The following is a 23976-nucleotide window of genomic DNA, read 5'->3' as shown; positions in this document are numbered from 1 at the left end:
TTATTAAGTGCAGATACCAAAGGTTCCTTTACAATAGCCTTCTGTGGTATTAGGTTCCAAATCACAAAAACCATAGGGTGAGTGTTTTTATGAATGCTACTTGTCTGATAGAAAGCCTACAAGGCCGCTCTCAAGCCCCTAGCAAGTGCTTAAACCACTAATAATTCACGAACTTAGAAAAAGTGATAAGAAAAATAATTGCATCTCGCACCTGCAGTAGTCGCTTTGTTTGTTGGCAATACGCTAAGAGCTCCTACCGGCGAGTAAGTTGTTACATACGCCATAGACAGTTGGACGTTCGGTGTCAAGGTTTCTATGGAGCGAATAAATATTTAGCACTCCATTATTGCTAATTTGCAAGGAACGAACGCAGGTCAATTGCTGAACTAAAGGCTTGAGCGAGCGCGGTGGAATGGCGGATAGCACAAGAACAGTCTTAATCGCAGTCGACGAGTGCGAACACAGTGAGAGAGCTTTTGAATGTGAGTAAGAGAAACTTTTCCTAATTTCTTCACATAAAAATGATGTTTTCCCATTTTTTTGAGACGAAATACGTAAAAAATATATATATATTACTGAGGTTTTCTTCCGTTTTGTTCTGGTAGAGACAAAGTGATTTAATCTTCTTCTTTGGTTGTCAATAGGTTCGCGCCCGCTAGCCTAAAGGAAAAAATGAAAGAAAGAGAATGAATTAAAATCGGAAATTTTATCGAAACACGAGTTAAAGATGACGGAAGCGTTTGCTTCAGATTTGACGACGGCGTCAGTTTTGCAGTATTAAAAATAACCACAAAGGCGTCTTTCTCTGAAATTCATATGACTTACCATGGCCTTCAATTCCAAATTGAACCAAAAATGATTCAAGAATAACTTAAGTATCGTTTTAAACGTTGAGAAAAGATTCCCATGTAAAAACCGCATAACAAGAAACTCAATTGAATAATTTTAGCAGTTTTCACCGGCAGATGTGGTTGTCGTAGATACACACTGATATAAGTAATATGATATCGCAAATTTCGGACTTAATTTGGAAAAAGGCCAAAATTCAGTTTCGTTTTTTCGGTTTAGAAGAAATGGAGTTTGATGATGCAGTCCAATTTAATCAAAACAAGATGCTTTTAGCATCGCTTGAAACTAAGACAAATTCTGGCCAACAGTGTTGCCATAAAAAGACTTAAAATTGTTATATTCAAACGGAAATTGAAATCAACAGTTTTACATTGTGTTATGTTTCTTTACGTAATCGTTCTTGTACTATACGCATCTAACAAGAGAGAGTATTCTTGGAATTCTGAGGCTATTGTCTCAACTAAAAAAAGGAAAACAAAAAATTAATCGAAGGTCTATGCATTATTTTCTCCAACCCTCTGTTATCAAATGTTTGATAACAGATGGTGTCTCCTGAGTCTCCTGATTATGTTTTATCGCAACTTAGCTGTGTTGTTTGGTCAACACCCTCTTCACTTTGCTCATAAATGGAGCTTTAACACGAAAATATCTGAGTGTTTTTGAAGATTTTTACCGGAAAAATGCCCAAATTAACGATTTTGGCAACGTTATCAGTGAAAATTATGTATGAAATAAGCGGTAATGTCGGTTCCCTCGAGGTGACACCGGTCAGGCGAAATCAGTCTTTGCACACGATAAATAATTTACAGGGCAGATTTCAGCTGAGATGGCAATAAATTGCGGTTTGTCTTTCCACTGGTTCTCTTTATATTATTTTATTTCCTTTATTGATTATGTCATGCCAATTAGCTTTGGCTACTAATATAGAGATGTACAAAAAGCTTACCGTCTATTACCTTCATATCCGATATGAAAGTCGTGAATCAGTTTTTAAGTCGTATTAATAAAGAAGGTTGTAGAAAATGTAAAAAGGCCTATCACTCGTCGGCAATCTGGATTTCAAATGAAGAAGGATTTGACTGTCACAACTTGACGATTCAATAAGCATGCTGAGGTTTACAAAATCCCATCAGACCTTCGGCAGGTTTCATTTTTTACATCAATTTTGGGGACAATTTGTGGTACGTTGTGAAGAAGACAGATTTATTCAAGACATGTGCTTTTTTGGTCCACCTCTTGCCCACTTTCATAATAAACTCAACGAGAAGAGCTGGCCACGAGGCCTGGGTTCGAGCGTGATATGTTATATCAGGGTCATTACTTCTGACCTTTCGGTGAAATAAAAATACGCAGTTAACTATTAATTCCTCTCCTTTAAAGTTATACTCCGACTATGTTCAGTTTTTAAGTTTCTTGCTCCCAACCGACACATTTAGTTTCAGAGGTAAAACTTCTTTGTTCATGTCTGCAGGGTATTTGAATCATGTTCATCAGGCAGAGAACTCACTGATCGTGCTGTACTGTCACGAGAAGCTTGATCCTCCAGCATTGTTGCGTAAGTTGAAGTGTCTTAGCTGTTTTTACCTCGGTATCTGATTCCGTTCAACCCTCCAATTTTATATAAAGTCGCTGAAAAATGACAATTTTTGAAAAGTTTGGAACCCTGAGAAAACAAAAGTATGAAGTTTTTTTCCTTGTGAGAAACTAACATTTCCCTTCACTTCACGCTCGTAACGATTAAATAACGTCTTTCCTTAATCAATTTTAAGTTTTTGAGTTGCAAAATCCAGAAGTGCACATTGATTCCACTTAACTTTAATTCTCGTTTGCTGATCTTTTCCGCGTCTTCATAATTTGAAGCCAAGCCATTTTGTTCAAAAATAAAATGCAGATCTTAATTTTTCTTTTTCAAGACTAATGAAAGACTTGTAGGGCTATCTCTACATCGAGGGTGCAGCATATCGCCTGAATTGTATACCTAGTCATTTTCATGAAATGCGCAAATTTGTTTTTCTCTTCGGGGGAGCTGGTTCTTAGTTTATGAAACGGCTATGAGGTGCTTGAGAATTTTCAATTTCTCCTTTAATTTTCTGGGACAATGGTCTTTTAGTATTCCAAAATCTCACACATAATTGCCTACTTATAACTTGCAGATTCAGCACATTCCGAAGAATGGAAACAAACTTTAAAAGAACACGACGAGAAAAAAGACAGGGTAATCGAGAAGTACAAACACAAATGCGAGGAGAGAAGGGTAAAGCGTGACAATAATACTAAATGTTGTAAGGTATCTTGACCTTATTTCACATTTTTCTAAAAGGGCAACGACATGCACATTAGTATTGTTTTCTTTCCGTTCTTTTGCTCCAGCTAAAGGCAAAAATCAAGGTAGAAGCTGGAAAACCCGGCGAGACTATTCACAGAATAGCTGACCAGCAAAAGGTTACTTGTATTGTGATGGGAGGCCGCGGGATGTCAACACTACGGCGCACATTATTAGGTGGAGTCAGTGATTACGTCATCAAGCACACTCAGATCCCTGTTATCTTTATACCGGGTCAGCAGTGAATGACGGGGGCTTGGAAACGAATTATTCCGCTGCCTCGTGTATCGTTGTCATAACTTCCCACCAGAAGGTGTAACGCATTGAATGAAAAGTTTAAACCATAAAATGTACGCTCGGGTGTAACTTGAATTTTGCACTAACAAGGTAGATTAAAAATGTTCACAGACAACGAGAAAGTTGAAAGTTTGCTGTTTTCTTACTTATATCACCGTTGATTATAATTTTCCTCATTTTCCGGGCCGTTGATCTAAATCCGTGAATGACTGCCACCTGGTACCAAAGTAGAAAGGTCCTATTTTTGCATTTTGGTGTAGACAGTGGATTTGGAAGCAGGAAACACCTCTGCCATTTATGGTATCTATAAAAGAAGTAAAAGTACTCTACGACTGAAAAATGTTGCCCCTCCTCTTCCTCTGTGTGTTAGAAATCTTAGAGGAGGTTTGTAGACAGAAAAGAAAGGAGGCTAGCTTTGCTAAAGAACAGTTCATCAGATAACTCGCATGCAGCATCCTTTACTTTTTTTCTACTCTCTCACCTGCGACTCATGACTGATGGTCATGATAGTTTGTAACTGGTCAAATTTATACTCTTCTTCATGTTATTTTACCCAGTGTTCTCGACTGATTTTTGCAAAGAGGTGGTAAAAGCAGAAATTGTTTCCTCTTAAAATGAATCACTCCCTTTCATTGTGAAATTTCAATTCTAACGCTTCATTCATTAAATAACACTAAAATAACAGGGATTATTTATGATATCAAGCCCAACTGATTTGGGATGATGAATGTTGGGCAGAAGTTTGACAATAATTATAGGCTGCAGACTGTCAGAATTTCAGCGCATGCACATTGTTGGGTGGAGTAAACGATTTTCGTGCTCTCTTAAACTTTTAATTTTTAATCTCGAACAGTTTTTTTCCTTTTTTTAAGGCTGTGTCCTTCGAGGTGTCTAGATATAATGAGCGCTGGGAGTTCTTTTCTTTTGTTAATCGCATTTAGCAAAAAAATAATTTGAGAATAGCATTAACATCATTTTTGGAGATGTTTGTTAGGGGCACACCGTATGAAATCCTGGGAAGAAGGTTTTTACCACGTAATTCAGATAAAAAGGCATATCCAGCACGCGTTGTAATAAAATAATCATACTCGTACCAAATCATCGAGACCCAGGTCGTTCAAAGGGTAAATAACACTATCAACAGGATAAACCTCTATTCGATGAATAGCGCAGTACGGTTTGTAAACACTTATCCGCTGGAGGGCTATTTATCAGTTGGATAGCGTTATCCACCCTTTTAACAACTGGGCTCAAGTGACGCTTTCCAATCAACCGCTCCGTCCCTTAATTTTACCAAAAGGCTCCCAGTAGAATCCTTTTAACTGTATGATGGATTGCTCATTACTGGTTTTCGTTTCGCTCAATTGCATCTCATAATTACCCGATTAAAAAATTACAACAGCTATGATTTGGCGCACAGGCTGAAAACATTAGTATTCTCACTATAGTATAGTGCAATGACGAAGTCTACGGGCAATGACGTCTTGAAGTGGTGTGAGCACCAGTTAATAATTTTGGTTTTGTTCAAGTATATAAGAACCGCCTTTAAAAACAGTGTTCTTAATACCTCATTAACAATATAGAGCTGTTTAAGTACGTACGAAACTAGTTGTATTCTTTCACTCATTGGCTTAGTAATTGCAAATATTTCATACTTAATTGACAGTCTGAATCAATTCAGCTTTTCTTTTGTTGCGGATCAGTGTAAAACAAAGCTGTTAATCACCGATTGTATCACTGCATGAGTGGGAAAGAAAAGATACTGTAAAAGGAAGCGATAGAGGTCAATTTGCTCCCGCTCGACTGATTTCAAGGCTGTTTGTGTACATTTACGTCGTGATGAATATTTGAGTAGGTGTAGTTTAAATCAAATATTTAAGAAAGGGAATGTGGCTTATTTGACACGTGAAAGAGAGTCTTTATGATGGCTATCCCTCTCATTAATGCAAGACCGCGCATTACTTCTCTGTGAAAAGCTTCATTTCCTACCAGATTGACGTACAAGCTTTAATCGTCTTCATTTCCTTAACAAAGACTTCAGGAAAGAGCGGCTTGATATCACAGATGCATTTCAGCTTTCCTCAAACAAAAATCTTTTAAAAACCAAACAAGGGAAAAGCGTGGATCGAAAATCAAAAACACAATTTACAAGCCTAGTTCTCTAGAGGACGGCGAAGAGGCCGCAGTCGATAAACCCTGCGAGACACTGACGTAGCGACATGGCCACCGATCGAAACACACGGGGTAAAAATGCATTGGAGTTTGGGAAAGCCACTATGTACGTTATTTCTGAGCGAGGTCTACAAACGGAATCTTCTATGCACAATAAAGCCGCTGAGAACCGAATATTTTTGGACAAGGCTGTTTTCTCTGGGAAGAAGGTGAACTTTTCGCACACCAGATCAGTCGATTTTAATTGGAAAGAAGTTGCTAAGTCTTCCGAGCAAGACAAAAAGCTACGAATTTTGAATTTGAATGAACTTGTCGTCAACGATAAGATGAAAACGCTTGTTAGTCCTGAGAAAACTCGATATTCCGCAGGTGCTAAAAGCTTTGGGAAGAATCTAAATCGACCGAACTTGTGTTGTTATGCGTCAGAAGTTAATATGGCAAAACAGTACAAACACGGAGCTGAAAATATATTCATCACTCGCCTGAGCAAAATATGTGACGATTCTATGGATAATTTTGAGAAAAGCACTGCGGAAGAAAAACCTGAGCGTCAGAAAAGAAGCAAAGCCCAGAACAGGAAAGATAATGAAATTTTTGAGAAAAGTTGCCTTCTACGCAGCCATGATGTGGATTCACTGAAAAGCGAACAGACATTTGAAACCTTTGAGGATATTAAGACTACAGGTACCTCTGAACAGGAAAATGATTCTGAAAGCTCTAGCACATTTTACAAAGATTGCACTTTCCAAGTTGAAAAGCTCGAAAAACGTGGCAAATGCTATTTAAAAAGAATATTTTATTCCAAGGGACATCCTCATTATTCCAAACCGAGCAATATCAGCTGTTTACCACAAATAGAGCGGAAGTTGAAAAAATGTGAACCTGCGAAACATTCACATAAAGTTGGCAGGAATAGCAGCTCGAGCAGAGAAACGATTGAGGAAAATAACATTCACAGGCCTAGAAATGATAAACTCCTTCCTTTGAATATCAACGTTCTCAAAACCAGCGAGACACAAAAGCATAATTTAAAGTCCATTGTTAAGCTTCCGACAGTTGTAGACAACAGAACTGGACAGGTTCACCTGTCTTTACAAGCAATTACTTTCGAGCAGAGCGACTATAATAAATGGTCGCGGAGACGACAGCAAACAAAACTTGAAAACGCGAAAGCGACATCTTTTTCTTTCCCTTTGATTGCAAAAAGCAGTCGTTAAAATGAACACTTTGTCAGTCCCAAGCGAGGTAAATTGACAGTTAATATACTTTCTGTAAGATAGCAAAACAATCTATAGAAAAATATAAAGAACAACTTTGTTTCTAATTTGCATGGCTCAAAGATCTAATTAAGGCCAAAACAGGTGTTAATAGAAGTTAAAGATGAATTTGCATAAAAGGTCGATAAATGTTTTCTTCAGAGGAATAATATCAATTGTTAACACTGCGTAGGTCAGAAAAATACACTAATAATTCAAATGAGTTGTGTATGTGTTTTATTTTTGCTCTTTTTACGATTCTCTGTGATTAAGGCTTCTTGATTCCTTTAAACGGCTTGGCACTGCTGAAAGGAGTTTCATTTTAGAGTATTATGTTTTAGCAACTATACGAGTAAGTTATATCAGTGAAAATCACCTTTAATTTGAAGAGTTTTACACGCCGGGTAACTATTTTAGAAAATTCGTAGCTAGATTTGACTGGTCTCGAGTAATCAGTTTGAAGTTTAGACATAAATTACGATGACTTCATTGGAAACTCGCCTGGTCTCCGTCTAATTATGGATCATTAGCTATAAATTGCGGGGAAATCCACAAGCACGATTTCGATGAGGGTATTGTAATTTTCAAATTCAAATTAGAACACTGTTCGATTGAGGAGGCGTTGAGAGAAAACCAGAACCAAACAAATCACCTCAACCAGTGAGAAAAACACCAACATCATAAGACTCTCATGGAACCAACTAGAGTTAGATGTTAACACTTTGTATTCAACTAAAGCCCAACGCGGATAACCGATTCGCGGCTGGTTTAAAAGTTTAGTCTAATTGGCGCAGGGTTCTTAAACAAATCAAGCACTTCTTTAAAAAATGCCGGTTCAATATGGCAAGGATTGGGCCCCAGATATGCCCTATATTTAAGAGGAATGCCCCTTTATTTACTTTCTAGAATGCCCTTCCCCCCCCTGTTCCTCCTCCATTCGCTACTTTGAAAATTCGTATCCTGCGATCAGTCATTTAAATCAAAAGCTTTAATATTGCTATGACAACATAACGGTAATATCTTGACAAACATAATTAAAACATTGAACTTAGTTGCATTCAGGTCAGCCTGCTATGGCCGTTATGCAATTCTAGCCTACAGTTTGGCATTCTCTTACTCAAAAAAGCGCCGGTTATCCTGGAAAAATGAAAATTTGGTGTACGACGCGAAGAAACTAGCCTTAAAGGATGGTAACCAGTCGATAATTTCTTAAATTCCTTTAATTTGCCTTTCTCGCCAACGGTATTTGTTTGTAATGTAGTGAGAAAGCCGATTCTGATCCCCATTGCTGGTATAAATAAGGGAGAATAATGGATACATTTTGCTCGATAAACATGCAAGGAAGCAAATGAAATAGTTGGACAGTTTTAACATTTCCATGAACGAAATCATTTGGATCAAGATGATTATTACTCTTTTTGAACCTACAACATGAAGCTGATTTTTTCCTTTATTCGCTACCTTCTCAATCCGTCACCTTCACTTTGTTCTGATTTATTTTTTTCCATCTGAGATGTCCTCCAAACCAGCAAACTCTTCGTTAAAAACTTTACTCGTCCCATTTTATTCCAGAAATGTTATTTAGTAACATCAACTTAGTTGATAATACTAAATTACGTTTCGTGACGTTTCAAACGTTAGCCCTTCGTCGGAGCGATCGACGAAGGGCTAACGCTCGAACGTCAGCTTTTAAACTCTTTACGGTGGTCAACTCTCCCATCTACACAGCACCACAGTTTCTTTCGATACTTACCCCCTTTATTCATGTATCGACGAAATGATCTGATCACCCATGCAAATCAAACGATATCTATTGGCTGATACTTTTCTCTTCTTTTATTTTATCACCAATCTTTGCGGTGATGTATTGATATTTTACAGAGGAATTACTCATTTCAAAAGCACACTCAAGAGTGGAAGAGTTAATGAGGCAGCTTTCGATGTCTACACAATCACGCACTTTATCATCCTTGTAAACACGGCCAAATTAGTGAAATGTTTATGAAAAAGCCCTCCTAGCAAAATTTGGAACAGCTACAGCACCAATTTCAATGCTCTTACATAATCGTGGATCAATGAAAGTTACTAAACCACAAATACCTAGTCCGTTTGTCTTGAAAAGACTTCAGTCGTAGCTCGTGCGTGACCATATGTCATAATCACTTTCTTTAAATGTGAAGCACTCCACACAGCAATCTGGAATCTTCTTCAGGTAATCATTGAATATTTTTTCTTGTTCACTTTCACTGCCACACCCCAAAATACTTTCATGTCCTTCGCTCAGGAACCCAGTGACTAACTTTTGAAGATTTTTACGCTTAATTTGCTTTTTCTCTTGGAATTCGGCGGTGCGTGGTCTTTCATTTTGTCGATAGACTTTCCTTGTCAGTTTACTGATCCGACCAGAATATTTCCAATCTTCATCAAGCTGTACAAACGTTTCTTTCTTAGAGGTCAATCCGCCACTCGCAGGGGTTTTACTTTTGTTTAATCCATGGATAGTAGGGGCTTTTGTGCTATTTCCTTTTGCTGCAGCAGATGGCATGCTAACTGTTCCCGTAGGCAATTTTTTTTCTTGTTTTACTGGTCTTGTTTGTAAAGTGCAGATTGCCACAGTCATGCATTCAGGATATATGAGGGTTGCCCTCTTAGTAATAGGTTTTATTTCATTGTCTTCCTCCCTAGTCGCCTCGTTGCTGTTCCTTGTGTTAAAACTAAATCGGAAAGGTGTTGTTTGTCGGCGATACTCGAGCGGCTCTTTTCCGAGATACCAACCTCGAACAAGCCTTGGTGTTCGATGCAATATTTGTTCAGCGTCAAACGATGGATCGGACAGAAGTTCTCGTTGTGTTGCTGTTTTCTCGAAAGGAACTAACTTCGGTTTCGGAATGCTGCTTTTCCATCGAGGATATATTGTTTCCTTACCAATATCGCGAATGTCTTGCCGATGCAAGTTGCAAAATGTTGGACTTCCGTTGTTCCTTATGGTAGAATATTTCATCTTTGGAGAACTACAAACACGTGCCATTTTAAAAAAGTTTCTACTTTGGACAAATACTCGAGTTCGTTTTGAATCTGACTGATGATTTTCGTCAGGTTCAACTGCACTTTTTCATTATTTCATTTCAAAGTTTAATTAAAGTTTTCGTGTCTCTTGTAGCAATCTTGCAGTATTTACTTTTGGTGACATATAATTTGTTCGCGAGAAAGTCTAAATAATTTCCGTTCTATTTTTATCTTATTTATTCTTTTACGGTTTTTTTTCTTATATACCCAACATCGTGTAGGATGAGGCCACTTTCTGGGAACTTGGAAAAGCAGATGTTCCTCGTTTGTTTTTCAGGACGTTTGCTTTCGAAACTTGGAAAGTAAAAAGAATGAAGTTACTCTTCTTTTAGCAGGTTATGTTTGACACAAAACAATATTTGAAAAATGTTATGTCAGCACATTGTATGCGTAAGCATTACAGGTTTAAGTATCCTTTTTATTAAGGTGAAAAAATGAGCAATATTATTGAAATACTATCTGTTGAAGTGGTTTTTGTGCGTAATCCACGCGACACTATCATGAATTATGTCAAAATAATGGATAAAAGGTTTCGTTTTTAATCATTTTGCTCTGTTTGGCGAGTTTACGCCAAACAGCGTTTTCAATAATTGATTTCATTAGTGTAAAAGAGGCTAGTTTGGTGGTAAAGACAAATAGTTTGTAATCCTAAATCTAAGGACAACATTTAAGACGAGGTGCCATTTCAAGCAAACGAAACACATATGTTCTGTTTATGTTTTCTGTGAAAAGAACTTTTTCCTTTATTTTTTTGTAATATTGTTTGATTTTGAGTAAAAAGATATTGCATTTTGCGTTACTATTGTCTTTTTATTCATTCTACGCTTTCTTATGGCACAACAGCCATCATCTGTTTATACCACCAATTAATTTTCGCGCGAACTTACATTACATCACGTGATACAAAATCACCGGACAGTTATCACGCAATAACCCCCGTTAACGTGGATATTTGTCCTCCGATCATTTCCGTGGAAGAGAAAATATCTAGTGAAAAAAAGGCAGCTCAAGAGTTTCATCTTTCTTATTCACAAATCGCACCATGTTCTAAATCGCATCTTTTCCCTAGCCAATAAGACAGCTTTACCAAAACAGAACAACCGATCAAATTTGAAGGCTTGTATATAGAAATCAATCAAATTGCATGAAAATGAGAAACAACATTAAAAATTTTCTTACAAACCAGCTCAATATACTGGATCAATAAAACATTTGTACAGACTAAAAAAACTTGTATTGAGCGAAATGAACTTCGCGTCGTGCGATTTTAATTTGAAATAATATTTATGATTTTGAAATCACGCGTATGATTCCAGACCAAATTTCAATCCACTCAGTGCAATTATTATTATGAACTAGAGTTGCCTATATCCATAGACGAAGCAAGTAGATCTGCGCTGTATATAGGTTTCGCGCGAGTTTCAAAGCTGACGTTGAGAGCATTGGCCCCTCGTCAGACCGGAGGGCTAACGCTCGAAACTTTGTGGGGTGTATAGTGAAATTCGTCTTCTGTATGCACTGCAGGCGACTAGTTAGGGTGTGCAAGACATCGTCACATACTCACGATAGTTTGCCGTGCTGCCATGTTTTAGCTGTGTAAACGCTGGGTAAAAACAAGAATACTTATGATTATTCTTTTTTAATCAGGTCTTGCACGAGACAAATTTTACAGGAAGACGATAGAAAAGAAGCTCTCTTTTGGAATGTTCGTCCTCATTATCTTTGGCAATATAATAGAATGTAGCTCTATTGACGGCTCATTGATTGGCTGTGAGTGCAATATTGTCCACGCTTGTGACTCACAAGGAAAACCGCACAATAACTGAGCAGAGTACCTGCCAAAAGGCGTGGAGCACTTCGGCTATAAAGTTCAATCGATGATAAACCTGGCTCATGTTTGTGAAGATGGTGTGGTAACAATCTTGTTTGATCATAACGGCGAAATTCCACTGTACTCAGCTACTAGCATGACGGGGTAACAGCTATTGGTCGGAAGCTCCGGCAGCCGGCCTACTCAGTATTTCCGAGAGAGCAAGGCAATACTGAGAAAAGATCAACAGAGAAAAAAGGACTACAAGTTATCGCTTCATTGAAAACTTTGTGTTAAAACGAATGGCAAGAAAGCTTGTTGATAAGAAATGGGCTAAGGTTCGCAAGTCTGTGGCAAAGAAGGCCATCGATATCAAGGTTTGCAACCCCGCACTGTTAGAATCAGAAATTCACAAAGGGCACTTGGTTGCATCAAACTACGGCAGAGGTAACAAGGAGGGGATGCTAGCAACATTTACCTACACAAACGTTGTTCCTCAGTTTGGACGTTTCAATTCTGGTCCATGGCAAGAGTGTGAAACCAAACTTGTAGAGTGGGGAAAAACAATTGTGCCTTTAACGGTGCCCAGAATGTGAAAATGTACAACGTGGTTGGTGCAGTTCCCTCTACAGTAGGTGGAGACTCCGAGGCACGATGGTTCGGCGAAGAAGGTTTCAGTGATTATAAGGATGAGAATGGTTTCCCTGTGAACTTTCCAAAATACCTATGGACCGCAGCCTGCTGTACTTATGAGCACAAGGATGACCGAGGGAACTTGTTGCATGAGATAATAAACACGGCCTTCGGTAGAATAAATGACTCTGGAGATTCTCCATGTGAAAAGAGGAATATATCTGTACTGAGTCAATATTTGTCCGAAAATATTAAGGGGATTGTAGACCTATTTCCAAACAGTCCTCAGTGCTACAGTAAGAAAAACTACATCCCTTTACAATGTTAGGGAGCCAATGTTGAGATGTCGATCTTCCACCCCAGTTAACCAGGCCCCTTGAGCACGGTTAAAAAAACTTCAAACATATTCTCAGAAATACAATGTGATGTTTTTCGTGGACGACAAATTGTAATTTACAGGCCATTCAATTTTGTCGAGGCGCTACTCTTGGGCTAATAAATATGCTAATCAGAGGTCATGGGTTCAAATTCCGCACAGGCCTGAATTTTTTTCAGACCTTATTTTCACTACTGCTTAAGTAGTGTTCATTATTGCGAAGATCGCTTTCATAATTAAATATGCTAATGTCGTTAATAGATCTTTTGTACGGAACCATTAGTTAGAGCGCATTTCTAACGAGTGACGTCAAACCAAAACCACGTACGATAATCACAGTGGCCCATCAGAGATTAGGAAAATATGGGAACTCATAAAAGAGAAAATTTTCACTCATTCATTAGGATGAATTTTAAAGTTGTACTCATTTTCCAGCCTCCGGAGACGATATTCACTTTGATCGAGATCCTGACCCGATCGAGTAAATTCTTGACTCGCTTCTGTGCAAAGAAGTGTTAACTGAGTCTGGTATCGAATGTAAGGTGGTTAAACTGTAACCCCATGGAAGTTACAATATTCACTGTTATTAAGGGGCGGAAATGCTCGAGCACACGCTCCTACGCAGCCGTTTTTGGGTTGTGACGCCATACTCTCCCACAAAATTAGCTTATTTTGGGAGGATTATGACTCAACCATCGCGTGACATTCCACAACTGTTGCTTTGGAGACCATAGGCGCCTCGGTCGCAAGGGTCTTTATTCTTGTCTTTTTTTCACCAGTGATAATACAACATAGAGACTGGGTCTGGCTGCATATGCTGCTATAATTAACTTAGCTGAAATATCCTCTAGAAAATGAAATACAACTTGAAGGTTTCATCTTCTGAAAAGTGATGTAATGTCCACTAACAATCGTGTCTTCATTTAACGGTTGTTATGCGACTGGTGCTGAAACAGTTGTGTACAGGCGTCTCTGAATACTTGTTCCATTTTTTACAGGATGAGTGCGAGGACGTTCTTTGAAATTCTAGTTGGACTATGGTTGATTGTGGTCTTTATCATCAACACAGGTAGGTCTTCACTGTGTTCATTGTCATTCTTCACTGAAAATGGTGAGACATTTTATCAGTCTATTAAGGTTTTCGTTCTAAACAGCAAATCAGAGTGGCCACTTATGGTCCCTCTCCCGTATCACCTAAAACATTTAATCACACGCTGATTGGCGCTCGTCAAAACGGGGATCATGGAAGAAATTTTGGTCAATTTCCATAAATTAAGAACTTAGACATAATTATGACATTCAACTTCTTATTTTTTGAACGTGAAAGAAAAGTTCGACTCCAAAATCGACTGACTTAGGGATTCGTTAAAGAGTCAATGGATTATTTTTCGAGCTATAATGGTTTAAAGCGATTGATAATATACTGAGTCGGTTACAAGTTGTCGCTAGAAATCGGAAGTCATTAAACTGGTGCTCATAAGCATTTTGTTCCTTCTATCTAAACGATCAGTCAACATTTTTGAGTCGAGTTAGCAATCAGTGATGTGAAACTCATCGAATTATGCTGTTCTTAAGCGTTAGGAACGAGAAGAGGGCTCGTCCTTTCTCCAAGAATATTACCGAATTATGTTTATGTTATTCGACACCGCGGAATGAAATAAGCCAACATGCTCTATAAAATCGATCGAAACACAAATTTTTGTTTCGCTTTCTGAGAAGAGACTAAAATATGTGATGATTTAAAAGCCACTGAGATACTATGAAGAGCTTGACATCTTCAGAACTCGGAAACCATCTCTGATCAAAAACCAAAAATTTTTCCAGAGGAACGATGTCATATGTTGAGAACCATAACAGAAACAGGGGCTTCTCTCTATGAAAGAAACTAGGAGAACTTTTTATCCCTCGCGGATTGCAGGGGCGTGTTTCATCGACCCACCGAAAGTTATCTGTATTTGTATGCTGTGAATTCAACGACTTTCTCAGTAAACACATTTTTTTACGAGAGACTGGCTGATTTAAAGCTTTTTTTCAGTTATGAACTAATATCGGACACAACTGAAAGCAGAACGGAATTCTCATAGCTTAATACAGAATTGTGGCATAATTTTTTTTTCGTGTTCGTTGCTACATGTAGAGTTACAAAAAAAGACATCCATGTTGAAAAATTAAGTGTAGCCTTACAAAAACGAACACAATGATCTTTAATTGCGAACAAGATTACTCGTTTCGTTTGGAGCTATCGAAAAGGAGTGACACCAAGCGGCATACGTCACGCGAGAACAACAATGACAACTTTTGTAGACGCCAGGAGTACATGTTGGAGAGTCTTAATGGGGTAATGACTTTTACGGCTAACAGTTAAAATTTTGGCCAATTAACGGCTAACGGTTAATACCTTTCCATTGCTTCCGCTAGACATATTTTTTACGGTTAACTCTTTTTACGACTAATGCTTAAAATTTGTCAATTTTTACGCCTTACGGCTAAATTTTTTGATCGTTTTACTGCTAACGGTTAACCCCATTGAGACCCTCATGTTACTGCGTATTTGTCTTTTTTTTTTGCTTAGCTTAGATTTCGCGTCTTCGTAGCTTTTGTTACCTTTGTTAATCAGTCTTATTACCGTGAGCCAAACGTTTCCTGATCCGATGAAGTATTTGTAGCAGAGTGTTAGAGCGCCTTCCGAAGGATCTCGATATTAGTTTATTTTTGGTGTTTCGTCCGAGCAACCCTATAGTTAGGCCCTGCTTATACTTATGTGATGAATCGAGCTAGTGACTAAAGAATCCTTTTAAATTTATTTCAGCAGAGGCGATCAAGGTTAGAAGGAAAAACGTTTATGTTTCAAGCTCTGAAGGCATTGATTCTGCGAAATGCGGTCCGAAAATTTTATCATGTAGGACGCTTGCGCGCGGAATCGAGAGCGCTGACCGAAATGCTCATATATTCTTGGACGGAACATTTAACAGCCATACTTGCGGAAGGATACGCAATCGTAAAAAGAATATAAAAAGAGGGAAGGATTACAGAACAGTTAATGGAATTTGGGAATTTGTTGCCTATCGTCCTCGTGCTCTTGTGAACTGCGGCGATTCTCTTTTGTTTGCAGCCATTTCGTTGAACAGACAGAAGTTTAAAGTGAAGTTCACCGGTATCGTCTTCTTCAATACCTCCATGACTTTTATCGACACCTCTGTAGAATTTGACAATTGCACCTTTTCTCGAAGCATTCATCCGTTAAATTTATGGCTTTCGCCAGGAGCTAATATGACACTGGTCGTCAAAAATTCGTCTTTTTTCAACAACTTGGGAGGAATTCATTTGCGACAACTGCAGTTGGATACACTTGCTAAGTATGAATCCTTAGGCTTTGCCAAACACCACGAAAATTCCCCACCCCGAATGGATAACCGAGGGAGATTTCCTCTTCCCGTTGGAATAGATATATTTTGCAGTGATACGATATTTTCAAAAAATACAGGTCCTCTATTCGAAAATACTATCAATTCATCACAGACAAACGAACTCTATCACCGAATTACGCTAGTAAAGAACTCGGCTCCCTCAAACAGTTTGTACACTTCAAAAGCAAAGTTCCACAAGGCTTTGTTTGATGGTCTGGTCTGCACCGACAACATAGATACTCAATGTATTAATATAAATTCCAAGGAGGTTTCGCTGGGAATTTCTCGTTCTAATATAAGTGGTAACACCGCCAATGATGACCAGGATGCAGATCTCCGCGGTCACAGCCACAGTCTCGTTTCGCCTTGGGCCAGTGTTTTCATAATTGCAGTCTCAGGTCAAGTTAACGTGTTTGACACAGAGTGGAAAAATGATTCAAGTTGCTTTTACCTGAAATGTACTTGCAATGTTAATTTCACTAAGGTGAACACTACCGGCTCGACCTCAAAAAATGCAGTAATTATTTTGTCTGGTGACGAAGCAATGAACGATGACTTCGGCTCGACTGAAATGAAGATACATCTTGAACGGTGTGTATTCCGGTTAAACGAGAAAAATCATATAAAAGTCGTCTCGAAACTTCCCTTTTTGCATCTTGTTTTAAATGATGTAAAAATAAACGGAGAGCAAATGGAAAAAAGCGGCACAAATTCTGTGTTAGACGTCCAAATAGAGAAAACTGCACTAGGATCGTCAATACGGCTGCACGATTTCGTGGTCACGAATGCTGTTGGCTCGACATCAGTCGTATTCAGGATTTACTCAAATAATTCCAACAACGTAGAGATCGTAAACAGCGTTTTTCGTAAGATAAGGAGTGTCTTCACGGACGGATACCTCTCAAGTCCATTGTCAATATTTATGCCTAAGGATATGCTGATAAAAGGCAAGGACTGTAATAATTCATATCTACGTTTCTCGTACATCAACACAATTACGATTTTAAATACAACATTTAAGGATAATATCGGACGGTCAACGGGTGGTGTCCTTCTTTATTCAGGTAACGTGACCATTCGCGGCTGTTACTTTGAAAATAACTACGCGATAAAAAGTGGCGGGCACGTTCGCGTTGAAGATCAGCACGCGATGCTCAAATTGAAAATTCCATTTTGAAGCAGACTTCAACTGAAACAATATTCAACGGGGAAACGTTTACACACCATGCATCCGTGTATTCTGAAAGCTTTGGCTCACTTCAACTTAGGAAGACATTGATAGTTGCAGAGTTGGACAAAGATTCTTATCGGTTATTGTCAGTTGTAAGGGCGGGTCTGGTAGAGTTTGATAATTTCAGCAAAATACAGTGCGCAATAGGAAGTGTTTTGAGAGTGGACAACTTTTCGCATTTCATGTTCGTACCCAGTTCGTCTGAGAACCCAGAGTGTTGGTTAAAAATAACGGTAATGACTATATCATGCCATCAGTGCCTTGCAGGTTTTTATAGTCTCCAGCGAGGGGAAATACAGGGCCTTCCTACGAAAGAAGTGTTGGCGAGCTCTGACTTATTTTGTTCACCATGTCCTTATGGCGCGAACTGCTCTCGCAACATTGAAGCCAAACCGAACTTTTGGGGGTATCCCGAATTAGATGACCCGAACTCGCTGAAGTTTGTTCATTGTCCAGCACAGTATTGCAGACCAGGTGGCAAAGAAGGTCAGCGGTCAGCATGGCACTCAGACGTGTCCTTCTTGGCTCCGTAGTTTTATCATTTTTATTGCTTTTATTTGGTCTTCACCCTGAGAAATATTTATCTGGACATAGCCTATATTATTTCTCTTGTGCACCGCTTCGCTCTGGCAGCTCAATGTCTTCGTTGGAAGTGATAACGAGCAACAAACAAGTAAACTCCACTCGGAGATTAGGCCGCCATCTTGGTTGTCGACTTCGTGGAATGAGTTACCTCGGCGCTAGAGTGAACTATCATCACAATTCAACTTCCAGTTTTCAACTGATTCGACTGATCAAATCTGGTGATGTAAGTTTAAATCCTGGCCCCTCTGCTATTCAAGCTGTAATCGGAAATCGACACTCGACAAACGGCGACTTTGCTTATGCTAGCGCTGTTGGCAATCGTGCACCGCCGTGTCTACGTAATTTGGTCCACATTATTGTGCCCAAGCCTCAACAAGTGTTGGAAAATATCAAGAACGATACGCAACGATTGTTGCTTTGCCTTCTCAATGCTCGATCTTTGAGAAATAAGTCAGCGTCGTTTGTGGATTTGGTATGCGATAGCAAAGCAGATCTATTTGCTGTTTCTGAAACCTGGCTTACAGACAATGACACTGCTATTCTTAGTGAAATAACACCACAGGGATACAAACTCCTTCATCATCCCCGCAGTGATCGCAGAGGAGGTGGGACTGCATTGATTTTCAAAGAATCTATCAACGTTGAAAAGGTTTCAGCTGCAGGAAAAGAGTCATTCGAGGTGTCAGAATGGTTGGTCAATCCTGTGGCTACTACTCGTTTGCGGGTTGTTTTAGTCTATAGGCCTCCATATTCTGTTAAACATCCTGTGTCTACTTCAACATTTATCACTGAATTCTCAGATTATCTCGAGTCTTTGGTCATGTCAAGTGAGCCTTTGTTAATACTGGGCGATTTTAACATTCATATGGATCTACCTGATGACACTGACTGTAGAAACATGTCTGACCTTCTGGTGTCGATGGGTCTTAAACAACATGTTCTACACCCTACCCATGAACTTGGTCACACACTGGATTTGATCATCACTCGTATATCTGATAACATCATTGCTGGGTGCCCCTACACTGGTGAGTTGTTTTCTGACCATTTCCCAGTCTTCTGTCAACTAAAACCTGAAAGACCTCCGGTGGCCATCAAACATCTGCAGTTCAGAAAAATTAAATCAATTGACCGTGATCAATTTTCCGAGACGATTTGCTCTTCTCAGCTCTGTCTTGACCCACCGGACGACTTGGATACCCTAGTCAATTGTTACAATGAGACACTAAGATCTATACTAGATATCTATGCACCTGTCTTGTCCCGTGATATTGTTGTTCGGCCTCGAGCACCGTGGTTTAATGAAGATATCAGAAAAGCTAAACGGTCGAGACGAAAGGCTGAAAAGAAGTGGAGAATTACTGGCCTATCTGCAGATCGTGCTGCTTTTAAAAAGGAAAGAAATCGTGTGGTGAACTTGATGAATGAGGCACGTCGTGTCTACTACAATCAATTCATTGAGGATAATAGTTCTGACCAACGGAGGCTGTTTATGGCAAGTAAGAGTCTACTGAATATGCAGCCGGATAGAGCTCTTCCTCCTCATACTGACGTTTCTCTGCTTGCAAATGACATGGGCGAGTTTTTTATTACCAAGATTGCTAATATAAGGTCAAAGTTGGAAGGTATCTCTCCATCGCATCTTCTGTCGACGTCGGAGCCTGATCTGGTATCTGAACCTAGCGATATTGTACTGTCTGATTTTCAATGTACAACGGCTGTAGCAATACGTGATATGATTACATCAGGGAAGAAAAAAACTTGCATCTTGGATCCAATACCTGCGACTCTGTTATCTGCCTGCCTTGACCCACTCCTTTCTGTAATAACGAATATGGTTAATTTGTCCTTACGAACTGGATATTTTCCTGACGCCTGGAAAACTGCTGTGGTACATCCATTATTGAAAAAGCCTGGTCTTGATCCTCTTTTCAAGAATTTTCGACCAATTAGCAACTTGCAATTTGTGTCCAAACTTACTGAACGTGTGGTAGCCAATCAGATTCAGTGTCACATGATTAAGAACAATCTCTTCCCTCAGCTTCAATCTGCTTATCGTTCCCATCACAGCACTGAGACTGCATTGTTAAAAGTAAAAAACGATTTGCTAATGAATATGAACAAGGGGCATGTATCACTCTTGGTGTTATTAGACTTGAGTGCCGCCTTTGACACTGTTGACCACAAGATTTTATTAAAAGCCCTTCAGACGAAACTAGGTGTTTGCGGCTCTGCTCTTTCGTGGTTCAAGTCTTATTTGGAAGGGAGATCTCAAAGAATTTGCATAAAAGAGACGCTTTCGCAGTCATTTGATTTGAAGTGGGGTGTACCTCAAGGTTCTTGCCTTGGCCCGCTTTTGTTTACTATCTATTCAAGTGATTTGTTTTCTCTCCTGGAGTCCCATTTACCAACTGCGCATGCTTACGCGGACGATACTCAGTTGTATCTGTCCTTTAGTCCTAGTGTTGGCACTGGTGAGTTGGATGCGGTCACTGCCATTGAAAATTGTATTCGTGACATTAGACAGTGGATGTGTGTGAGGAAATTAATGCTAAATGATGTCAAGACTGATTTTATGCTTGTTGGGACACGGAAGCAGCTCACAAAGGTGTCTATCGATGGCATCAGAGTCGGAGATTATAATATTAGTCCTTCTTCATCAGTCTGTAATCTGGGCACATGGTTTGATCCGCATTTGAATATGGATGTACATATTACCAAAACATGCAGCAGCTCATTTTATTATCTTTATAATATCAGACATATTAGGAAGTACTTATCTAGAAGTAGCACTGAAACACTAGTTCATGCGTTTATAACAAGCAGACTTGATTATTGCAACAGCCTTTTGTATGGGTTACCGAAATATCAGTTGTCTAAACTCCAGCGTGTTATGAATGCTAGTGCCCGTTTGGTATATTGTGCTCCAAAGTCGTGCCACATCACGCCTCTACTTCACGAATTACATTGGCTGCCTGTTTGTTATCGTATCGAATATAAAATAATTCTTCTTACATTTAAGGTATTGCATGGTATGGCGCCCGATTACTTGCGCCATTTAATATCTATCTTGCCGCCATCTAGGTATAATTTAAGGCGCAACGATGACTCTGCAGCTTTATTAACTTTCCCGAAGATAATATCCAAGAAGACCCTGGCAGATAGATCGTTTAGTTGTGCCGCCCCTAGACTTTGGAATTCGCTTCCTACCACAATAAGATCTATTTCCAGTTTAGATATTTTTAAAATTAGACTTAAAACTTTTTTATTTAATAGGGCGTTTAATTAGTTCTATAGTTTTTATAATTGAATTGCATTATTTTAGAATTGTAATTTTGAACTTCTATTTTAATTTCTAATTTAATATTTATTGTAAGGCGCAGTTGAATATTTTTATAGAAACTGCGCGGTATAAATTTAAATTTAATAATAATAATAATAATAATAAAGAAGACAAAACTGACTTATCCGTTTATAATAGTTGCCGTGGCAACCGAGATGGCGTGATGTGTGGAAGATGCAAGATTGGGTATACAGAAACTTTGTTTTCCAAGAAATGCAAGCGGATTGACAAATGTAAAGATCACTGGATTTGGCCTCTGACTATAATTTATGGTGTGGTGATGGCATTGCTGTTTATTCACAAACCACCTATAATACGATTTCTCGTCAAAAACATCCTCTGGTTTGCGAACTCGTCTAGAAATCGAACGGAATATACATCTCTTGAGGAGCCCGATCATTACAACAAAGGCTACAAAAAGGTCATATTTCATTTCTATCAGATTTCCAGCTACCTGAATGTTGAACCAATCTCTGATGCGATCAAAAACACTGCAGATGTTGTCAAAGAGGCTGCTCCTCTTGTTACTTTTTTCTCCGGCATCTTTAATTTTATTCCAACAGTTTCTAGTGAAGGCTTTGGCTGTCCTTTTCCAGGACTGAATGTAGTTACGAAAGAGTTGATTCTCTCCTCAGGCGTATTTGCCACGTTAATCAGTGTACAGGCAATACTGATTTTAAATTTTACTTGGAACAGATTGCGGGGCCGACCAGACCCACCCTTAGCGCCTTACGTTGCTGCAACCTTGGAGACATTATTGCTTGGTTGTGCAACATTGGCCAACACAGCCTTGAAGCTACTAACATGTGTTCCTGTTTTGGGTGAGAGTAGATTGTATTATGACGGTAACATCAAGTGCTGGCAGTGGTGGCATTGCTTTTTTTTGTTCTACGTCGTTATATTTCTTCTCCCATTCATTGCAGTTATCTACTGGGGCGCGATGAAGCTACAAAGAGGTTTAATTTCTGTAGGACACTTCATTGGGGCGTGTTTTTTCCCGCTTGGCTTCATTTCTTTATGGATCATTCAAAAACTATTTTACCCTAGAAACCAACGACAGTGCCAGGAAGTTAGCTTGAGCGAGACGCGTGTTGAGGTATTGAAAGTCCTCCACGATTCATTTCGCCCACCAAGTCGCCGTAAGGGAGGCTCTTTGCATTGGGAGAGCGTTCTAATTGGCCGCAGATTTCTGCTCCTTTCTTACCAAGTCTTCTTCCCCGATCCTCTCATCCGTCTGTTTTTCATGGACATCACGTGTCTGTTCGTCTTCGCCTGGCACCTAACAGTGAAGCCGTTTCGTGACAGAAAAGCAAACGTCATAGAGGCCATCTCTCTTGCTTTCTTGGTTGTCATAGCGACCATAAATTTAATTCAAGCTCATTTTCTATCGGCTGGTGTGACCCCCCAAGGACCCGTGAAAAGGCACGTGATCATGTTGCAACAGGTCGAAATCTGCCTGTTGGCAATCGTGCCCCTTTTGTCGGGATTCCTTTGTATGTTCGCTGTTGTCTCTCAGTTGGCTCGGATCTTAGTCCTTCTCATTGGAATTGTACGCTTCGTCTTCCGTCGTGTTATAACCCTCATTATTATCCGGAGGGTGACATCTCGGCGATATCGCTATTAAGGAACCGTCCTCAGGAAGTCTTAAAGGTTACGCCGGCGATATTGATGAATAAAAGGAATTATATTTGCGTGTGTTTTACAAACTCTGAAGTTATCTAATAGAGATTTGCTTTAGTTGTATCTACTGCTGGGCTAGAGGAAAATAATGTCTACGATTCACATCCCAGAAAAGAAATTAACTTTTTCGTGATTTGAGTCAGTGATTACATCTTCGTTAATAGACACAGAAAGCATATGAATTTTCAAGAACACCTGTGCAGCAGATCATCGCTCACTAAACCCTTTGCTCTGTAATTGACTTCCTCGTGAACATCGAAGACATCACCGTTGCAGTTCCCTAGAGGAACCGATTAACCTTCTTTCGTTGAGTTGACGACTTATTTATATTAAGCTGACAATTTATATTTTACTGATCATTATTTATTTCCATGGCTTTCATCTTAGAGTTCGAGAAGGACTTTTTCTTGTAGCATTTTTAAGCGTAACTATTTAATAAACTAATTGTGGAAACTATGATGACAGAGAAAAGGGTTCTGTTCATGATTCCGTTTATTGTTTCATTCACATAAACTTGTTGTTAGCTATCTGTTCGAATGTGAGTTATGTACTATAAAGTAATTATGAAAATCATCTATTTTTTCCAACATTCATATTCAGTAGACTGGATGGAATACGGATATTGCTGTTATAAAATTATGGGCTCACGAAAAATTCAATTTAATCCTTTTACGTGTCTCCGGTAACCGTAGAATCTACTTTGAGTCAAATGACTCTGCAGAGTCCTTTTGTGATAATTGGAGTATGTTGTATATCTGTCTTGAGTTGATATTTGTCAAAAAATATAAATACAAGACGATTATCGACCCATTTCCAAATAATCCTCAGTGCTACAATAAGAAAACTTTATCTCTTTCCAATGTCAGAGTCATTAATTTTCCGAAGGCCGTATTGATTGCCCTCTGAACAAGTCTCCTGCGTCGTAAGTACAGCAGGCTGCTGTACATA

The 23976-nt window shown here is 39.1% G+C and overlaps 2 protein-coding genes and 1 pseudogene across 2 annotated transcripts; all 3 read left to right on the top strand.

Annotated features, from left to right (window-relative positions):
* The first annotated feature begins 217 nt into the window (after positions 1–217).
* On the top strand, positions 218–3576 carry LOC131780917 (universal stress protein Sll1388). The gene is made up of 4 exons (XM_059097546.2): positions 218–482; positions 2321–2404; positions 3003–3103; positions 3220–3576. The coding sequence occupies exons 1-4, from the start codon at positions 413–415 to the stop codon at positions 3415–3417; spliced, it is 453 nt and encodes a 150-aa protein (XP_058953529.1). The 5' UTR covers positions 218–412; the 3' UTR covers positions 3418–3576.
* A 1663-nt stretch (positions 3577–5239) lies between these two features.
* On the top strand, positions 5240–7081 carry LOC131780919 (uncharacterized). Its single transcript, XM_059097547.2, has one exon. The coding sequence runs from the start codon at positions 5689–5691 to the stop codon at positions 6856–6858; it is 1170 nt and encodes a 389-aa protein (XP_058953530.2). The 5' UTR covers positions 5240–5688; the 3' UTR covers positions 6859–7081.
* Positions 7082–12683: 5602 nt separating this feature from the next.
* LOC131780850 (uncharacterized) lies at positions 12684–23319 on the top strand (annotated as a pseudogene).
* Positions 23320–23976: the final 657 nt, after the last annotated feature.

Source organism: Pocillopora verrucosa, chromosome 1, assembly GCF_036669915.1.
Source record: "Pocillopora verrucosa isolate sample1 chromosome 1, ASM3666991v2, whole genome shotgun sequence".
NCBI classification, from domain to species: domain Eukaryota; kingdom Metazoa; phylum Cnidaria; class Anthozoa; order Scleractinia; family Pocilloporidae; genus Pocillopora; species Pocillopora verrucosa.
The sequence above is the reverse complement of the archived record's forward strand: the minus strand, read 5'-3'. Positions and strand labels throughout refer to the sequence as shown.